Source organism: Neophocaena asiaeorientalis, unplaced genomic scaffold (genome assembly GCF_003031525.2).
Source record: "Neophocaena asiaeorientalis asiaeorientalis breed wild unplaced genomic scaffold, Neophocaena_asiaeorientalis_V1.1 scaffold576, whole genome shotgun sequence".
Lineage (NCBI taxonomy): Eukaryota > Metazoa > Chordata > Mammalia > Artiodactyla > Phocoenidae > Neophocaena > Neophocaena asiaeorientalis.
Window position 1 is genome coordinate 90,328 of NW_020173973.1, and position 19,001 is coordinate 109,328.

Consider the following 19,001-nt stretch of genomic DNA (forward strand, 5'->3'; position numbering starts at 1 on the left):
CCCCACAGCCCCGTAGACACGTTTAGGGACCAAACGCTTGCCTTATAAATAACTTCCAGCAGTGAACCTGGAAAAATATTTCTCACTTCCTCATAAACAGAAACATTGTAAAAACACAGAGAAGCGTGCCTGACACAGAACAGGGCAGGAGGCTGAAGGTTTGAGGGATCCCAACCACACACGGCGTCAGAATTCCTGCTTTTCTGGGCTGACAAAGGGCACATACATGTTGCTTCGTAGAAAAGAGAAAAACTAAGGTAGAGTAAACAGTAAGGAAAACAACACCTAGCTGTTTATTAAGCCTCTAGCATTAAAAACACATCAACTTTCAGGGGTCTGTACTGTCGCAGCCATGGCCTAAAAGGTGAGGAAACGCAATGGCCCTGAAACTAGACGCCGAGGCTTGGCCCCTGCAGGCGTGGTCCCTGCCAGGGGCCACAGCATGGCAGAACCCACCATGGCGTCCCAGGACACCGACTAAGGCAATGGAAATGGATCAGTACATTTACGAGACGTTTTTTAACAAGTGTTGAATCCAAAATGTGTTTCTGCGGAACGCAAACTTAACCAGGAAATTCAGCTGGGGAGAACGTTCCATTCCCCAGGGCCTTGGTTCACCGAGGATCTGCTCCTGTTCTCCGCTGGACCACCCTCAACGCAGAGCTGTGTCCCTCCTAACAAGGGTCCAAGAGGTGGACTCCCTGCCCCGACTGTGCCCTGCGAGGATGTTTCACCACCTTGCAGTTAAGCCCCTGAATCGCACTGTTGGCCGGTTTCAAGGGGTCCAGAACATGTCCTTCTAAGAGTCCACTTTCTCTCCGATTCCAGATTTAGGAACAGGACCAGTGGGGTTACCGTGCTAGAACCGTCATGCGAATGGGGGCACACGGGTGTCAGGGTGACAGTTCAGACCCTGGGTAGCAAGTCGCCGCGGACTGAACTGTGGCTGAAGCAGGCAGACTCTCCTGGGCACGGCCTGGCCTGTGGGTGGCCGGGTCCGCATCTGCTGACGCCCTGGTGCTGTCCTCTGTGCAGGGGGCCAGGGTCTGTCACCGCCCTGTGACCTTTTTGCCCACACACGTCCCTCCCCACAGCTGCTCTCAGGCTGCCTGGGTGGGAGACACACATTCCAGGTCATGAGGGAGGTGGATAATCAGTGAGGGATTCAGGCCTCCCAGAGGGTCTCAAACCTAAACGGCAGAGCTCATCAAGAGCAGGAACTCTCCTCCCACCCTTCGTTCTTTCCTTCCTTCCACAAATGTTCCCTGCACATTTTCTGTGCTCAGCTACCTGTCAAGGTGCAGGAATAATGCAGTTAGCAAAGCACTTGCTTCCATGGAACGTTCATCTATAGTAGAAGAAACAGAAAATAAACAATTAAAAACAAACATACAATGTCTGGTGGTGATGGGGCTGTGGGAACAATAATGCAGAGCGTGGAGGATGGGGCAGTGGGGAGGGACGATGCTGTGTTAGACAGGATTGTCGGAGAAAAGCTCAGAGACCCAAAGAAGGGAAGTCCTGAGCCCAGGGACTATCTTAAGGAAACGCTCTGCGGGCAGAGGACACAGCAAGTGCAAAGGCCCTGGGGCAGGAGCACTGGAAGGACAGGAAGGCGGCCAGAGTGGGTGACCTGGAGCAACAAGCAGGGTGTGAAAGTCGGGGGCACTTTACAGGGTCTCAGACCATGAAAAGGACCTGGATTTTTGCTGAGTGGGATGAGAAGCCCTTGCTGGGTTTTGAGCAGTGAGTCGTCATCTGGTTTACAATTTTAAGAGGCCTGCAGGCTTGAGACAAGGTCAGAGCCGGGAGGCCCCTGCAGGAACCCAGCTGGGGATGGCGGTGCAGCAGGCAGAGCTGGCGGGAGCCTATGTGTTTCTATGGCAGGTCCAGATGGACCGGATGTGAGGTTCAGGGGACGGAACAGAGCCCAGGTGGGTGACAACAGACAGCAAAGCTGGAGGAGCTGTGTGAGGTCAGCTCCCAACGTTGGGGGAGCCTGGGCAGGGGTGGAGGTGCTCGGCAGCCCCTCAAAGCATCCCACCGGGCGATGTTTTGTTTTAGGCAACCCAGGGCAGGAAGGATGTTGGTCAAACACAGGGCAAGTCAGACCAGAAATCCTAAAAGACCCACCACAAACAGGGGGTCACGATCTGGACAAAGTACGCTCTGCAGCCAGCCACACCCAGGCTCCAGTCTCGGGGTCTGTCTGTGTAGATGGGTCAGTAACTCCCACTTGAAGGGGTTATTGAGAAAACGAAATCAAATGTTTAGACTGTCTACCACATCTAATAACCAAATAGCTAAGGGGAAGTTGTGCCCCTCCTCCAATAATCTGTGCTGACATTTAATAACTCAGAGAAACCCTCCCTACAGTTACCTCATGTCCTTTCCCTTAACTTCCCTCAGCTCTATTCTCCTCATTTGGAGGGAAGAGCAGAAATAGACCTGCAGCGTGAAAACACTCACGTTCTTTAAGATAAAGACCAGAGAACGGGAGAGACTTTCCGTGGGCCTCTCTAACTATAATAAGAAACATCCATCTTCAAAACGGTACAATAAAATATAATTCCTAAAATTGTCTCCTCTCATCCAAAAAAGAAACTTTTCAGATTACCATTAGTGAAAAATAACTAAAAACCCCACAGGTGTACAATGGTAGATACTAAGCGGCTGACCACTTAGGGGGAGGGCAATTAACTCGTGTCAGCGATCACCCCCCGCGTAAGTGCGGCTGACCACAGTGAGTCAGCTCGGAGGCACCACTGTCAGTCCTCCGAAGATGAGGAGAAATGAGGAGACCCTCTTTAAAGAGTGTAGCCAGCCCTGGTGGACTGGAGGGACCGTGGCGCAGAGCACAATCAAATACCACACGCATCAAAGCGAGACGCTCTGTTCCGGCTGCCGCACCATGTAATTCCGAGATCCGGCCGGCTTATAATGACATTCTAAGTAGCTTTCAATGTGCCAAGTGGGCTCTAGCAGAGCAATTACGTGAAATGTCAGGACATCAAATACGTAAGGCCTGGAGTAGGAGATCAGCTCCCATGAACAACCGCTGCAGGCCTGACCTACAGAAATTATATGTCTTAATAGGGTCCCCCAGACAAAGGCTACAAGCTTTCGAGAATAAGCAACGGTGTACAGTTAACCTCCCACAAATCTGCTTCCACAAAGAGGATGTGAGTCACACACAACAGTGTTCGCTCCGAAGTGCCTTTATCACCGCGTGTACGTGAAAGTACACAGTTTAGGCACGTACAAACACACACATCACCACCATAGTCACCACCATCGCCACTCATCACCCTCAGCCTCACCGTTACCACACTCAGGGGGGTAGCCTAGACACGTGCTGGGTGGCAGATGCAGACCCCACAGTAGGGAACTTCCCAGGAAGGGCTACCGGGGCAGCCCCTGAAATCCGTCTACATTAGCTAAATGGGCTGAATCAGCAAGGCATTTGGATCCCGTTCATGGAAACGCCCTTTGAATGTGAGAACTGCCGAGCTCCCTCCCCGCGGCAAAGGTTGGATGGTCGGTGCCCAGGTGTGCACGCTTCATGCTGCAGTTCTGCAGACAGGAACTCAATCTATGATCAGAGCCAAACCAATGTGGATTTGCCACAATTTTTAAAACAAATACATACAAAAGTGGCCTCGCGCTTTTTATCACCTAAGAGCGACTGGAGTTCATGGGACTTGCCTGAATTTTAACCCAGCGATGGAGGAAGAACGAGCCCTGGCGAATGCACTGCAGGGACGTGCAGAGGAGAAGCAGCAGCTGCGCATGGCCCCACACCCGGGTCAGCCGTGCGGTGCCAGGCCTCACAAACGCACACGGAGCGCCAAAAGGCACCCCAGCGCTCCCAGCACCTGCCTGGTGGTGATGAGATCCAGGGTGACTTGTTTTCTTCTTTCTACACATCTGTTATTCTGGGATTGCATGGTAACCATTTACTACTTCCACAACTGATAAAAAGCACAACAAATAATCCTTTACACATTCCGGTTTCCATAGAGGACCGATCACAGAATACAGAACAACACTCCAACGAGGGGCGTTGCCAGCTGGGCCGCAACCCGAGACACCGTGTCCGAAACAGGAGAAGCTGGACCAGCCGTGTCTGAACCCCACACTTCACACTTTGCCGTTTGCCCTTGCCATTATCCTACTGCACACTGGTCTTTTAATTTTATGTGAACTAAAGCTTTTTCAAAGGTGACACGGTGTAAATAATGAATAAATGAAGGAAGAGGGTCTCCTTTCTAAGTTTTTACCAAATGAACATTTGCCATGCACATGAAGCCAGTGGCCTGATTTACTGATTCGGGAGCAGGGATGGGTGGGTTTTCATGAGCCCTGAGGGCTACAAATTGGTCTCGACTGTCCTGCAGAAGGGCAGCCACTATCTGAGTCACCCACGTCTCTGTCTTCCGCGCTACACCCGTTGGGTGCCCGGCACAGCCAGCTCTCCAGGGCTGCGCCCCCGGGGAGGTCACACACCCTGGCCCTCTGGGCCTCCCTTCTGACTTTCTCGCTGGTGCTTTCAAGGTGAAACTGGGTTTTGAGGACAGGGCTGCTGTGTCTTGCGCCTTCCTAGGGATCCTGTGCTCATGGCTCACTGAATCTACCTGAACGCTCCCCGAGCTTCTGAAGGATATTAGACCGAACGGCAGGGGAAGTTTTCCAGGGGTGAGTGGTGTGGAATGGCCTGCCTGTGACTGGTCTGGACAGGTAACCCCGGGAAGCTCTGGGGCTTTAGAAGAAGGTTGGTCTTTTCTTGCCTTGTCCTTTTTCACTATGTAAGAAGAGAACCCTTCCTCCTTCCAGCCCTGGCTGACACCCCTGCCCCCAGGTGACCCTTCTCTACTCCTCTGCTCACCCTAAAGTCTCAGCACACAACTTTGCACACAATAGTCAGAGAAAGCTAGACTTTGGAGCTGAATGGCATTTAAAACGTTAGAGTCCAGGACCAATGAGCCCAAGAAATAAAGCAAATTGTGTTTAAATCTGCATTTTAGACGGTTCTTAAAAGCTTCCATCCACTTTGCCTTAAGTGACCTGACTTTGGGACAAGTGCTATCACCTGCTATCTCAAGCTGCAGTTTCCTCATCAGGAAAACGAGGCTGACAATAACACCATCTTTCATGGTTGACGTGAAGAGCAAATGACACCATTCATCCACTCAGCAAACACCCTGCAAGGCACATGCTGAGTCCTGGGTGCAAATGTGAGAAAAGCAGCACAGTTTGCTGGCTTCCGTAAGCTGACGGTCTACAAGCGGAGACAAACATTTATCCAATACATGCAAATGCGTGAGTCAGACTGTGAGACATGCTCCAGAGAAAAGTACAGCCCTGCGAGGGCTTCCCTCGAGGTGGGGTAGGGTGAGGTGAGCTCCTCTTGTTGGGGGATCGAGCACTTTCCAAACAGTCAAGGTGAAATGTGCCAGAAAGGTTACGTGGCCGGGGCTGCTGGACGCTGATGAGACACAGGGAGGCAGCGTCCCCCTCACAGAAGGTCGCTGTCCCCCTGAAGGCTTCTTGCTGAACGCTGGACACGCTGGTCACATCTCCGAGCTCCTAGCTCACAGGGCGTGTGGAACAGAGGAACAAGTACACGTCCTCCTTGGGGTGCAACCAGGAAAGTACAGGACAGCATCAACAGGCAGGAAGGCAGAGAGCTGGTCTCGCCAAGAGAAAACCCACAGCCACGGCGATCCACAAACCGCCAAGGATCACAAAGGGATGAATCTCTCCTCTGAGGAGCGAGGGATTCGAGCTCCAAAGGAGGCTCTCCAACCCCTAGATCCTGCACAGGAGAGATGAGCCCCCAAAACACCTGGCTTTGAAAATCAACAGGAGATACATCTAAGAAAACTACAGAGCTACAGAGAATGGGAAATTCGCTCTTAAAGGGCCCTCGTGCAGGCTCACTTGACTCAAAGCCAGCGCAGACGTGCCTGATTGCAAGGCACCTGCATCACAGAGGCAGGGGACCCACTTACTCGTCTTGAAGCACCTGCTGGAGAAGCAGGGACCACTTGGGATGCTCCCCAAGGACTGAGACACTGCAGGCGCCACTGTGGAAATCGCCACCTAACCTGTTAGCCCCCTACCGAGAGCGCTGCCACCCCTGCACCTCAGCAGGGCTCACGACCAGTCAGGCGATAACCCCACCCGCCAGCGCCCCTCCGCGACACTGACCTCACCGCAACAGGAGGGCAGGTGCCCCACACGGGCACACCCCTTGAGCCCCGGGCTCCGGTGGCCGGTGGGATTGCACCTCTGAGCCCCACAGCATGTCTCCTACAAAAGCCACTCCTCAAGACTGGGAGAGGCAGCTGATACACCTAACGCAGAGAAACAGACAGAGAATCAGGCAAAATAAGGAGACAAAGGAACATGTTCCAATCCAAAGGACGAGACATAAACCTCTGAAAAAGAACTAAATGAAAGAGAGAAAAGCAACTCAGCTGATAAAGAGTTTAAAATAATGGTCATAAAGAAGCTCACTGAACCCAGAAGAAGCATGGATGAACACAGCCGGAACTTAACAAAGGGACAGAAATTATAAGAACTACCATATGATCCAGCAATTCCACTCTTGTGTACTTATCCAAAGAAAACAAAAACACTAATTCAAAAAGATATATGCACCCCCATATTCATTGCAATAGCCAAGAAGATATGGAAGCATCCTAAGTATCCATCAACAGACGAATGGATAAAGAAGATGTGGTGAGACTTCCCTAGCGGTCCGGTGGTGAAGACTTCACCTTCCAATGCAGGGGGCGCAGGTTTGATCCCTGGTAGGGGAACTAAGATCCCACATGCCTCAGGGCCAAAGAACCGAAACATAAAACAGAAGCAATATTGTAGCAAATTCAGTAAAGACTTAAAAAAAAAGGTCCACATCAAAAAAAAAATCTTTAAAAAAAAAAGATGTGGTACATACATATACACAGTGGAATATTACTCAGTCATGAAAAAGAATGAAATTCTGCCATTTGCTACAACATGGATGGACCTAGAGGGTATTAAGCTAGTGAAATAAGTTGGACAGAGAAAGACAAATACTGTATGATTTCACTCATATGTGGAATCTAAAATAGAGAAACAACATAAAGCAAAACCTCATTGATACAGGGAACAGATTAGTGATTACCAGAGAGGAAGGGGTTGATGGGGGCAAGATGGGTGAAGAGGTCAGCTGTATGGAGATGGATGGTAATTAGACCTTTGATGGTGATCACTCTGTAGTGTATACAGATGTCAAACTAAAACGTTGTACACCTGAAACAATATTTTTTTTAAAAAAATGATACAAGGGAATAAAAGAGGGAGGAGAAAGCTTTTGTAGTTTAAAAGGTGCTTAACAGGTACGTCCACCGATTCAGTGGACCGTCTTCGGATACTGCCTTCAAAGAACCGACTGTAAAGAAAATTTACAAGTGAGAAATTTAAACACAGATTAGATACTTGGTGATATGAAGACATTAGTATGAAGTTTAACATGGGATAAAGCTGTTTGGTTAGGTTTATTCATGAGTTGTATCTCTGGCAGTGCAATACTGAAGTGTGACAGGTGAAACCTGACAGCATCCGATTGAATCTGTCAGCGTAGGGGAGGAGGGGGTCACAGAAGTAGCGAGAGGAACCCAGCAATGCATGTGTGGGCGTTCATCCTACAAGTCTCTCTGTTTGCTCTGAGACTAACATTTTACATGACTCTTTAAAGCATATAGCGCAGCTGGGAAGACAATATATATAAAAAGATAACCCACATTGCAACGTAGCCCAGGAGAAAACGCCAACCAAATGATGCCGCTAATAAGGGTCACTGGAGAGCGGAGAGAGCATCTTCAGAGGGTGTTCCCCGAAGAGCCCCACCAGAGCGGCCCCGATCAAGCCTCCACTTACAGACAGGGAGCGCGAATGGGAACGGACACTCGATATTTTTTTACTCTGTTACCTGCTTCATGTTATTATTTGTATATCTTCAAAGGAGAAGTCATATTTTATCAAAATCGCACTTTATATTTTACGGTCTTAGGGAAAGGCTGTTAGAAAACAGATGAGGCCCTTGGGCATCTCACAGAGGCTAGGACCGGCCAACAGCCCTCCTCCCGTGGGGCGACCACAGCCGGGGTGACTCACATCAAGGGCCGAAGTGGCGGCCTCGAGGGCTGGTCACTTCAAGGGCCCAAGTACACTCACGGCACTGGGGGCAGCGTTCGTTTCAGGCCGGTCTCATGGGGGCCAGCGAACACCCATAAACTAAGGAGCTGGGCACGAGTCTGACCACAGGAGTGGAGAGGCGGAGACAAAAGGAAAGGGCAGTGGACTCCGAAGTCGTTTATATTCAATTTACCAAACGCTGGGCGGGGCCAGCTTTGGCCTGTGGGTCGTATTCCCTCATCATCTCCACCAATAAAGTCATGAAATAGCGAGACTGTCGGGGCAGCGAGAACTGAACGCGGAGGGCGTCTCCCCCAGGAGATCCGAAGGTCCCTCCGCCGCAGGCACTGGCCGCCCGAGTCCCCGCGACCCAGGAGCAGGACCAGGACGGACGGCCCCTCCCACCCCTCGGCATCTGTCCGCTCTATGGCGGAGCCTGGTACGCACGTGGAGAGAGCCTCGGAGGCCCGGCCCGGGCAGCTGCCTGAGAGGCAGAAACAAGCCGACGACAAGCACGCGAAGGGTACTTACCGTCGTCCGTGCCCAGGGCGTCCCTGGGGTCCGGAGGCGAGGGCCATTTCTGGGGGGCAGCCGGTGCCGAAAGGACCCTGGGCTCTCGCCAGGGTGCGCGCACGAGCTTGCGGGTTGCGGGGTCGCCGTCCCTGGGGGGCGCGGGGGGCTTCCGGGCCGCGTAGGCACCCAGTGCGGCGACCAGACTCTGCCTGTCCGCACCGCCGGCCACCTTGGGGCTGAGCTCGTCGGGCTGGAGCCTGCGGAGCGTGCGCAGCGGGCGGTCCCCGGGGAAATCGGCCCGGGACGCGGGGGCATAGGTCAGGGCGGACGTCCGGGCCACGAAGGTCAGCACGCTGTCGGCCGGGGGGTCCTCACCCTGCAGGGGCCGGGGGACAAACAGCAGGTGAGCGCCCATCGACGGGCAGGCCCTGAAGTGGCACCGGGTCTGGACCTCCGGGCGCTCAACAGCACCAGGCACCCGGAACGCGCACCCCAAACAGGCACCACGGATTAATTCACGGGTGGGCCGGCTCCCACGTCCACATTCCTCCCACGGTGTTTTTTTCATAACAGCTTTACTGAAATACAGTTCACACGCCACGAGATTCACCCCATTCAGTGTTTTTAGCAGATCCGCAGAGCGGTGCAAACATCGCCTGGAACGGAACCCTCTATCACCCCATTCCTCCTCCCCCGGCCCCAGGCAACTGCTCATCTACCTCCTTCTCCATGACTTTGCCTATTTGGGGGCATTTCACGTAAGCAGAATCACAATGGGGCCTTTGTGTCTGGCTTCTTTCGACGAGCATGGTTATTCCAAGGTGCGTCCGTGTTGTAGTACGTTGGTGCCAAATTCCTTTTGATGACTGAAAATTATTGATTAAGGACAGAGCACATTTTGGTTTCTTCATTCCTCAGCTGGTGAACATCTGGGTGGTTTCCATTTGGGGGACATTATGAATGACGCTGCTGTGAACCTTCGTGTACAAGTCTCTGTGTGGACCTGTTTTCACGTCTCCCGGGCACGTGCCTGGGAGTGGGGTGCTGGGCAGCGGCCAGCTCTGCATGAACTGTCCGGGAGCCGCCAAAACGTGTTCCCGCGAGGCTGCACCACTATCACCGTGCCGGCAGCGTGTGAGGGCTCCATTTCTCCTCTTACTAGTTTTTATTTTATAGTACAGCTGTCTTCCTTCGACATAGCCACGCACTGGTGTGTACGGTAACTCCACAGAGTAGCTTCCCCCGCGACGGACTCTCTCCTTTGTCTGATGGTTTTTATTTCACTCCAGCTCCTGTCTTTACTGATCACTTAAATCCCTTTTACATCCATCCAAGCCTTTTTACAGCGATATTCTGGCCGGTGAAGGTGCCAGGGCCTCTTGTTTTACAGATGATGTCGAATCCATGGCCTTTTCCTCAGCCTCCACCCACTTTGCCTCCTCACTCATTTAGTAAACGTTCCCCGGACATGATCTCATCACACTTTGTTTTGCCCACTAGACACAACAAGGCCCAGTTTCCTCACGTCTGGGACAGCTATAAAAACGTTAGAAATCTCAATGTTCTGCCTCTGACGACGGCACCGTCAGAATTTCATGGACAAACAGTAATTTCCCACTCGGAGATGACTCAGGGCTGCTTTCATGGTTCTTCTCCGGGTGCAGGGACCATAAACTTTTAAAATCTTGCCCGTTCATATTTTCTACATGCACCTCCCTTGGGGCACAAATCAGTGTTTAGTCAGTGGGTACACACTTGGGGATCTAGTTAAGATGTGCAGCCATCACTGAATTTAAGACAGTGGCTCAGACCCCCAAATCTGTCTATTTTAAAAATATCTGCGCTCAGCCTTGCAGGACAGATTTTCACGTAGCCAGCCTGAAGCAGGAAGCTGGGGTTGACAGGGTGCTACTTTCCGTTCTCACATATGAGCGTGGGCAGGTCACCTGACCTCTTGACACTCGGTTTTCTCCTGTCAGAGGAGACTGGCCATTATCTCCAAGATTGTTTTTAGTTCTAAATGATGTGATTTTAGTTGTCATCCAAATTGTATAATTTTGTTCAAGTGCTGGCTGAAATCAACTGCTTTTCCTTTAGAAGAGAAAAAGTAAGATTCATGAGAGAGAGAGAGAGAAAGAGAGGGGATGCCTCCACAAGAAGTAGCCCCTCCAGCAGTCTTGCACAAATTGGGTGTAAGTGTCAATCTTAAGTTCAGCCTGAACTTCCGTGGAGAAAGGCTGTCTCTGAACACCTGGTCGGGCCCCAGCGCTGGAGGCTGGGACGGCCTCCGGGAGCCTCATTACGGTGCCACGAGCACCGACCCTCTTTGCTGGAATGCACCTTCTACTCCAAGGGCCTTTCATTAGAGTCGAGTGGAGAGCTCGGGGGGCGGACACAGCAGGCTGCACACAGCGCAGACAATCAGTACTGCGTGTGATCCGTGCAGTGGACCAGGGTAAACAATCTGCGTGAGGTCTTTTATGCTCTGAGCCAAATTAAGGTGAAGAGGGAAAAGGAATATTTCAGTAGGCAGACTGTAAAAGTAATAATAAAAAAAAAACCTTCAGTTTTCACAGGTGACCCCAGGTCCTCTGAGAGTGGGAGAGCTTAGCGCGGCCCCGGGTGAGGGTGCCCAGGTCACCCAGAGCCTGGGGGCGGGGGGTGGGGGGGAGCAGCGAGGAGGGTATCCTCTCGGTCGCTGCCTCTTTGAGGCTTCCTATCTGGACGCAGTGAGCACGTAGAGGGAGCTGGCCTCTGGGCAAGGCTGCCGGGCTTGGGTCTCACACCTCTGCTGCTTAGTGACCTTTGCCTTGACGAGTTATTTAGCCTCTAAGTCACCTGTAAAATGGGGATGATGGGCGTAGCACCTGGCACAGAAGCGCTAGTAGCTCCTACTTACTAGTGGCTTACCGCTAGCCTACTAACAGCTAGTGGCTGTCACTCACTCGCCCGTGTCACACCCGCATTTCCTTTAGAGCAGTGGGGACCTGAGCACCGGCCCTGAGGGAGCCATCCAAGTGGACTCTGTCCCACCTCTGGGTCTAAAATTCTACAACCATTTTCAACCCCCTATTCCGAAGACGTTTTAAACCTCAGTCCAACAAACCTACGATGTCCAATTTCCTAAGATAATGCCGAGTAAGTGCTATGACTGCAGTTGCCCAAATCTGGAGATTAGCAACCTGTGGAAAGCATGAGGACTGGCTGGTACAGCCACTTCTGGCTTGTTAACCCTTCATACTGTGTGTCATCCCAGTCTAGTTTGGGTGTCGCTGGTGTGGTCTGCGTCGCATGTGTGAAGCAGCTGAGAACTGCTGCCAACCTTCCTGGAATGTACCCTGGGACGACATTCCTCAGCCCATGGTGTTCCACACGAGACGGCGCAGATCCACTCCCTCCACATCCCACAAGGGTCTGCTGAGTAAACCCAGGGGACAGGAGGCTCGGTTGGGAGACTGGCCCAGTGCCGTCAGCACAGCTCTGTGTGACCTTCAGAACTTTCTAACCTCTCTGAGCTCCACTTTTGCCCCCACAAAACTGGGCGGGGCGGGGGAATCCTTTTTTTCTTGAAGCAGTTGTATTAGGGAGAGTACAGGTACCTAGCTCAGCACATGGCTCAGAGGAGGGCACTGGATAAATGGTAGCATCAGCATCATTGCTACCAAGCGTCGCCACCACCAGCAGCATCACAGCCACTAGTGCTGCTGTGTGCTGAGCTCTGGACCACATTCTACGTTCTCCAGGGGAAGAATGCCTCCAACATGGACCTGTCCTCAAACAGCCTGCAGACTGAAACGGGAGTTAAGTCACAGACATCAGTAACTATAATGGAAAGCATATCAAAGAGGTTTGGGGATACGGAGTTTGGAAGGAAGTGACCGTAATCAGCTGGGGAAATCAGGGCAGCTTCCTGGAGCCAGGTGACACCCTTCCTAGAGCCACAACTTGCATCACATCCCCTGCCTGCGTGGCTCCCAGCCGTGCCAGGGCCTGGGTACTACAGCTGAAAGTCAGGGCCCCTTCCTCTCATGGAGATACACCTGCCCAGTCCCAGACTGCACAATTATGAGTTCCGACGGCAGGCCCTCCGAGTCCCACTTGCCAGCGAACACTGAGTGGATGGGACTTTTGTCTATACATTAGTCACTCGTGCTCATCACATATTCTCTTGTGCCGAGGATCCAGAACAAATTAGGAAACCCCAATTGAGCCACCTTTTGACCACAGAGCAAACATTTCCTCCGGTTTGTCTCACAGCCCGAAGGCAGCGTTGACAAGCACATTGATCAAGACACACTTGCTGCCGGCGTGACAGAGCACATGGCGGTGGGGCTGTCCACAGGCTTCCTAATGAGACGGCCCCGTGATGCCGTTGGAGGCGGCAAGATTGGGGGGCTGGGGGTGGGTCTCGGCAACCCTCACGTCCGGCTCATTAATGGAGAGTTGGGGTTAGACTGCTCTGCCTCGTTGGGCTCGGGCCGTAGAGGGTGATTCTGGCAAAAGCCGGTCTGTCTCCACACAGTGGGAAGCCGTCAGTGCTCAGTCCTGGTCAGGCTCTCAGCTACCCGCCCACGTTCAGGGGCAGCAGATCGGAGGTGTCATTCTTACTGACAGCACTGTCCCCAGGACGAAAACATTTCAGCATTCAGAGGAGCCCCACACTGGTCTACCTTTGACCACGACAGCTACGCTATCTGCTGCTCAGATACAGAGCTATCTGTTAGAAAAATCAGTCCCCAGTTTCTAGGGTTCACAAAATCTGAGGCTGAAGAGGTGTTAAGTTCTAAACCACGGGATCAATGAAGTTTGCAGAAAGTTCACAGCAGCACAAAGCGTGGATGTTAAGTTACGGATATCTGCAAACGATGCTCCATTACGTAGCTTGGAACTAGTCTACAGAGACGGCTGACGACAGGACGCGCGCGTTGGTTCTCGTCTCCCCGTGGCACTGCCTTCTTGCTGCATCACCTCTGCGTCACTGGGCGCTCCTCCCGCTTTGCGCTTTGTCCTTTGCGGCAGCTGCACCCCACACCCTCATGCCCGCAAGCAGAGGTAAAGGGAATGGACTGAGGCAGAGCTGCAGTCCGCTCTTCTGTCCAGCCCGGGTGAGCACGAGGCGTGGGGTTGCAGGTCAGCTGCCTGCCGCGTCCACCCGGAGGACCTCAGGACAACCGTCCCACGTGGGCGGTGTGTTCTGAGTGCCAGCGCCAGGCCATTCTTTGGCTTCATGTGTTTTTACTTCTTTTTGACCCTCTCAACAGACATGACATTTTGGTGTCTGCAGACTCCTCATTTTGTGGGTAAGGAGACAGGATCTCTGGTGAGTAGAAGCAGAGCTGGATGTGGCCCCAGGCCTGGCTTCAGGCAGTGCCACAGAGAAAGCAGGCCCGTCCTGCAGGCTGGCTGACGGAAAACGCAGAACTGTGCTCAACTGGCTTCCAAGAAGGCAACTTGGGGACCTTCTTTTTGGCTTAAAAAACAAACATGAAAAAGTCGAACAAGAATTCCACCAATTAAGCATCTGAAAGTGAACATTTCACTCTGTCTGTTTCAGCCTCGGTTTCCCTCTGTAAACGGAGGTGTCACGTCTATAGGACAGTTTGGGGGAAACTGCCACCCTAGCACTGCCGAGTCCCCCACACACGATCACAGTGTGTATCTCCACGAACGTAGGTCTTCTTTAATTGCTCTCAATGTTTCAAAATTTTCAACGTTTAAAGCCTTACACATATTTTTGTTAGATTATGTCTAGTTGTTTCATAATATTTGATGCTATTACAAACGATATTTTTATAATTCCAGTACCTGACTTCGTATATTTGTATATTTACTCTGCATTCCACAGCATTTCCACACTCATTCGTCTTAGTAGCTTTTTCGTAGATTCCACCAAATTTTCTACAAAGATGATCACGTAACCTGGATGCCTTTTATTCCTTTTTCTTGCTTTATCGCACGAGCTAGGCCCTCCAGGGCAATGTTGCACAGAAGAGGTAAAAGCAGACATCCTTGTGGAATTCCAGATCTGAAGTAGAAAGCATTCATTCTTCCTCATTCAGTATGGTGTTAGCTGTAGGTCTCTATCATGATGTTGGCTTTTGTCAAGTGCTTTTACTTTTGAGACTATCATATAGCTTTTCTCTTCCTTGTTAACGTGGTAAGTTGTACTGATTAATTTCCAGATGTAACCAGCCCTGCATTTCTGGAATAAATCTCCCTTGATCGTGATGTATTATTATTTTTTTATATTGTTGGATTTGATTTGTCTAGAAATTTTCTTTCTGTATTTCTGAGATAATCATCTGTAGTTTTCTCTTCTTTTAATATCTTTCTCTGTGTGATTTTGATCCTTTGACATTTGTTGAGACTTACTTTATGGCTCAGCACACGATCCATCTTGGGAAATACTCTGTGTACTTGAAAATAATGTGTATTCAGTGGTTTTTAGGTGTATCATTCTATAAATATCAATTAGGTTATGTTGGTTGATGGTGTTGTTCAAATCTTCTATATCCTTACTGATATTTAATCTGTTTGTATAATCAGTTCCTGAGAGAGGAAAGTTGAAATCTCTAAAAATGATTGTGGACTTGTACATTTCTCTTGAATAGTTTCATATTTTTGCTTTATGTATTTGAGGCTCTGACATTAGGTTCATAAAAAGATTTCTATGTCATCTTAATGAATTGACCATTTACTCATTATAAAACGTCTCTATATCTAATAACACTATTTGTCTTGAAGTGTACTTTGATTAATGTCAATATAGTCACACCAGTTTTCTTATATTTAGAGATTCCATTGTGTGTATTTTCCATACTTTTGCTTTCAACCTATATATGTCTTTCTATTTCATGTGCGTTGGCTTTAGTAGAATATAGTTGAAGCTTGTTTTTTAATTTTTATTCAGATTGAACATCTCTGCTTTTTATTTGAAGAGCTTAATCCATTTGTATTTAATATAATTATTGATATGGATGGATTTAATTCTACTTTCTTGATATTTGCTTTATATTCAACCCATCTGATCTTTCTTCCTCTCTTCCTCCTTGCTTTCCTTCCTATGGATAAGTGAAGCATTTTTAGCATTCCATTTTATCTCTGAATTGACCTTCAGTAATACCTATTTTTGCCTATTTTTAAAATTATAATGTGTCTAATTTATCACAGTCTACCTTCAAATAATATCACAGAACTTCACAAATCGACAAAAAGTTACAACAGTGTAATTAGTGTTCCTACCTACTCTTTGTGGTCCTGTTGTCATGTAGTTTTCTTCCACGTAAGCTAAAAACCCCACAAATACATTTTTATTATTTTGCTTCAAATATCCAATAGCTTTTATCCAAAAATTCATATATGTTATGTGTGTGTATCTTTTATATTTACTTGCAAATTTACCATTTCTGGTTCTTTTATCCCCTTTGTAGATATTGGCTTCTATACGATATCATTTTTCTTTAAGCTAAAGAACTTCCTTTAGCATTTCTGGAGTATGAGTCTTCCAGACACAGATTCTTCCTGTTTCACCTACAGTTTTGAACGATATAAAAGTCTAAATTGACAGGATTTGTTTGGTCTTTTTTTCCTTTTCAGTACTTTAAAGATGTTCTTCCATTGTTTTATGGTCTCCTAATGAGAAGTAAGACTTCATTCTTATAATCATTCCCCTAGATGTAAGGGGTCTTTTTCCCCTGAGGATACCTTTAAGATTTCCTCTTTATCTTTGGTTTTCCCCCAATTTGATTATGATATGCCTAGATTTGTATTTATCTTGCTTGAGGTTCACTAAGCTTCTTGGATCTATGTTTTGATGTTTTGTCAATTTTGGAAAAACCCCAGCCATTATTTCTTTAAATATTTCTTCTGCCTCACTCTCTTTCTCTTTCCCTTCTAGGATTCCAATTATACTTGTGTTAGAGTTATTTGAAATTGCACCATGTATCCTGGATGTCTTGTTCCATTTTGCACTCTTTTTTAAAATATAATCTTTTTTAAAATAAATTTATTTTTTTATTTTTGACTGCGTTGGGTCTTCGTTGCTGTGTGCAGGCTTTCTATAGCTGCGGCGAGTGGGGGCTACTCTTGGTTGCGGTGCACAGGCTTCTCATCACGGTGGCTTCTCTTGTTGTGGAGCACGGGCTCTAGGTGCGCGGGCTTCAGTAGTTGTGGTGCACAGGCTCAGTAGTTGTGGCACACAGGCTCAGTAGTTGTGGCACATGGGCTTAGTTGCTCCGCAGCATGTGGGATCTTCCCGGGCCAGAGCTCGAACCCGTGTCCCCTGCATTGGCAGGCGGATTCTTAACCACTGCGCCACCAGGGAAGCCCTACAATATGTTCTTTTTGTTTCACTTTTGATCATTTCTATTGAGCTGACTTGAAATTCACTGATTCTTCCCTCTACTCTCTCTAGTCTATCATTAAGCTCCTCAAATGAATTCTTTACTTCTGATCTCATTACTTTAACTTGTAGCATTTCCATTTGGTTCTTTTTTACTCTTTCCATCTCTCTGCTACAATTTTCCACTTGTTCGCTTATGCTTTTCCACCTTTCCCACTCAATCCTTTCACGTATTTATCCTAATTATTAAGATATCCTTTTCCAATAATCCCAACAAATGAGTCATACCTGGATCTTCTCCTATCGACTCTTTATTCTCTTGACCAAGAGCGACATCTTCTTGTTCCTTCATGTGTCTGGAAATTTTAAGAGTAGAGGAGGATGAAGTAAACGATATTCAACCCTAGGAAGCAGACGGTCCCTTCTTCGCTCAGCCTGCTGATGTGGCGGCTGAGTCCATGAAATCTGTCGTTGACGTTGGTGTGGATTCTGTCACAGAGGCGGTCAGTTCAGTCACTACTGACTACAGTGATGTTGAGGGCAGGACTGGGGCCCTTTCTTCAGCAGGGCTCAGATCCAAGCCCCAGTGCAACCCTGAGGATCGCTTCATGCTCTGCAGACAGCTGCCGGTTTTCTGAACCAGGGGAGCTCTCTCTGATTCACAGCCCAATACCGTTGTGAGTCGCGGAAGACTTCTTTTCCGGGCTTTCTGCATGCTATTCACAGACCTTTCTCCACCATGCAGCCTCATCCCAACCCTTCGGAGGGCTGAGGTGTGCTCAGAAAGGCCTGGAGTTCCTTGGAAGGACATCTCTCAGTCCTTGTCCCCCTCTCCCACCCTCCAGTGTCCTATCTCCAGCACTCAGTGCTCTGTGCAGCCTGCCTCTGGGCTCTACCCTCGCGCCAGGCTCCGCTGCCAACAGTCCTTAAACCCTAGGCCGCCTTCTTCCTCTCCCCGCCGTGGTTCCTGCCTGTGGGAAAGCAGCGGTGGTCTTCTCTCCCCTAGAATGAGCTCATCGCTTTCTGAATTTAGTTCACTCAGGTTTCTTTGTATCCTAGCTTTCTGGGTTTTGTTTTTGCCTTTGAAGGCTATGGTTTAGTAGCTCCCTTGGCTTATTCCTGCTGTCGCAGTAGACCAGGGGGACCTCTTGACATGCTGCACTTTGAGCTCATCTGAGCATCTTCAACTGCCGACTTCTGGTTGTTCTTCCAACGCCCAGCCCCTGGGAAGCCCTTGACCCCACGTGCCCACCTGGTTCAAGTTCAGCCTTCCCTCCATTACAGCACCTGCTCTGCTTTTAAATGTATCTTTGTGTCTCCCTCATTCAGTGAGATTGTAAAATCCTAGAGGGCAGGAATGTAAAATCCCAGCGCCTAGCAGTTTCTTGCACAACAAAAATGCGTAAAACAAGGATTCCAAATAAATCAGTTAATTCATGGTATTTCCAAATGATGACTTTCGGTTTAAACCTCCTCCAAAGCATAGAATAAACTGGGACCTACAGAGTTTTCTGTAATGAACGAGCCCTACTGTGGTTGATAAAAGCGGGAGCTGGTTTCCACCACTAACAATGCAGAAGCAGTAACTGCATTGATTTGGTGATGATAAGAGCACAACTGTGCATCAGGGCTCGGGGCTGGGCGGTTCTGTCTAAGAGGAGTGTGACTTTACTCCCTCTGGCTTCTTTCAGGAAGTAATTTGTACTAAACCTCTAAAGATGATAAGTTCACAGCATTTCTCTGTCTATGACAGCTAGATTTTTGATGACACATACATAGAAAAGATGACTCATAAAATAATTCATTGCAAATTGGCTGCACATTGAAAGATCATCGGTGTAGAAAGCTTACATTTCCAACTGAAATACTTCATCAACCAAGAGCGGAGGGGATCAGAGAACACTGCCCAAATCCCCGGCAAAAGTCTGCACGAAGCGCTTCTTGTACCTTAGCCTGTCTCAGT

The 19,001-nt window shown here is 49.3% G+C and overlaps 1 protein-coding gene across 1 annotated transcript in view; it reads right to left on the reverse strand.

The window, feature by feature from the left end:
• LOC112404980 (receptor-type tyrosine-protein phosphatase N2-like) overlaps positions 1 to 19,001 on the reverse strand; it is a 108,453-nt gene that overhangs the window by 24,650 nt on the left and 64,802 nt on the right. Inside the window, exon 6 of the mRNA XM_024753178.1 lies at positions 8,716 to 9,073. Coding sequence (XP_024608946.1) covers positions 8,716 to 9,073 — 358 coding nt within the window. The remainder of the gene's footprint in view (positions 1 to 8,715; positions 9,074 to 19,001) is intronic.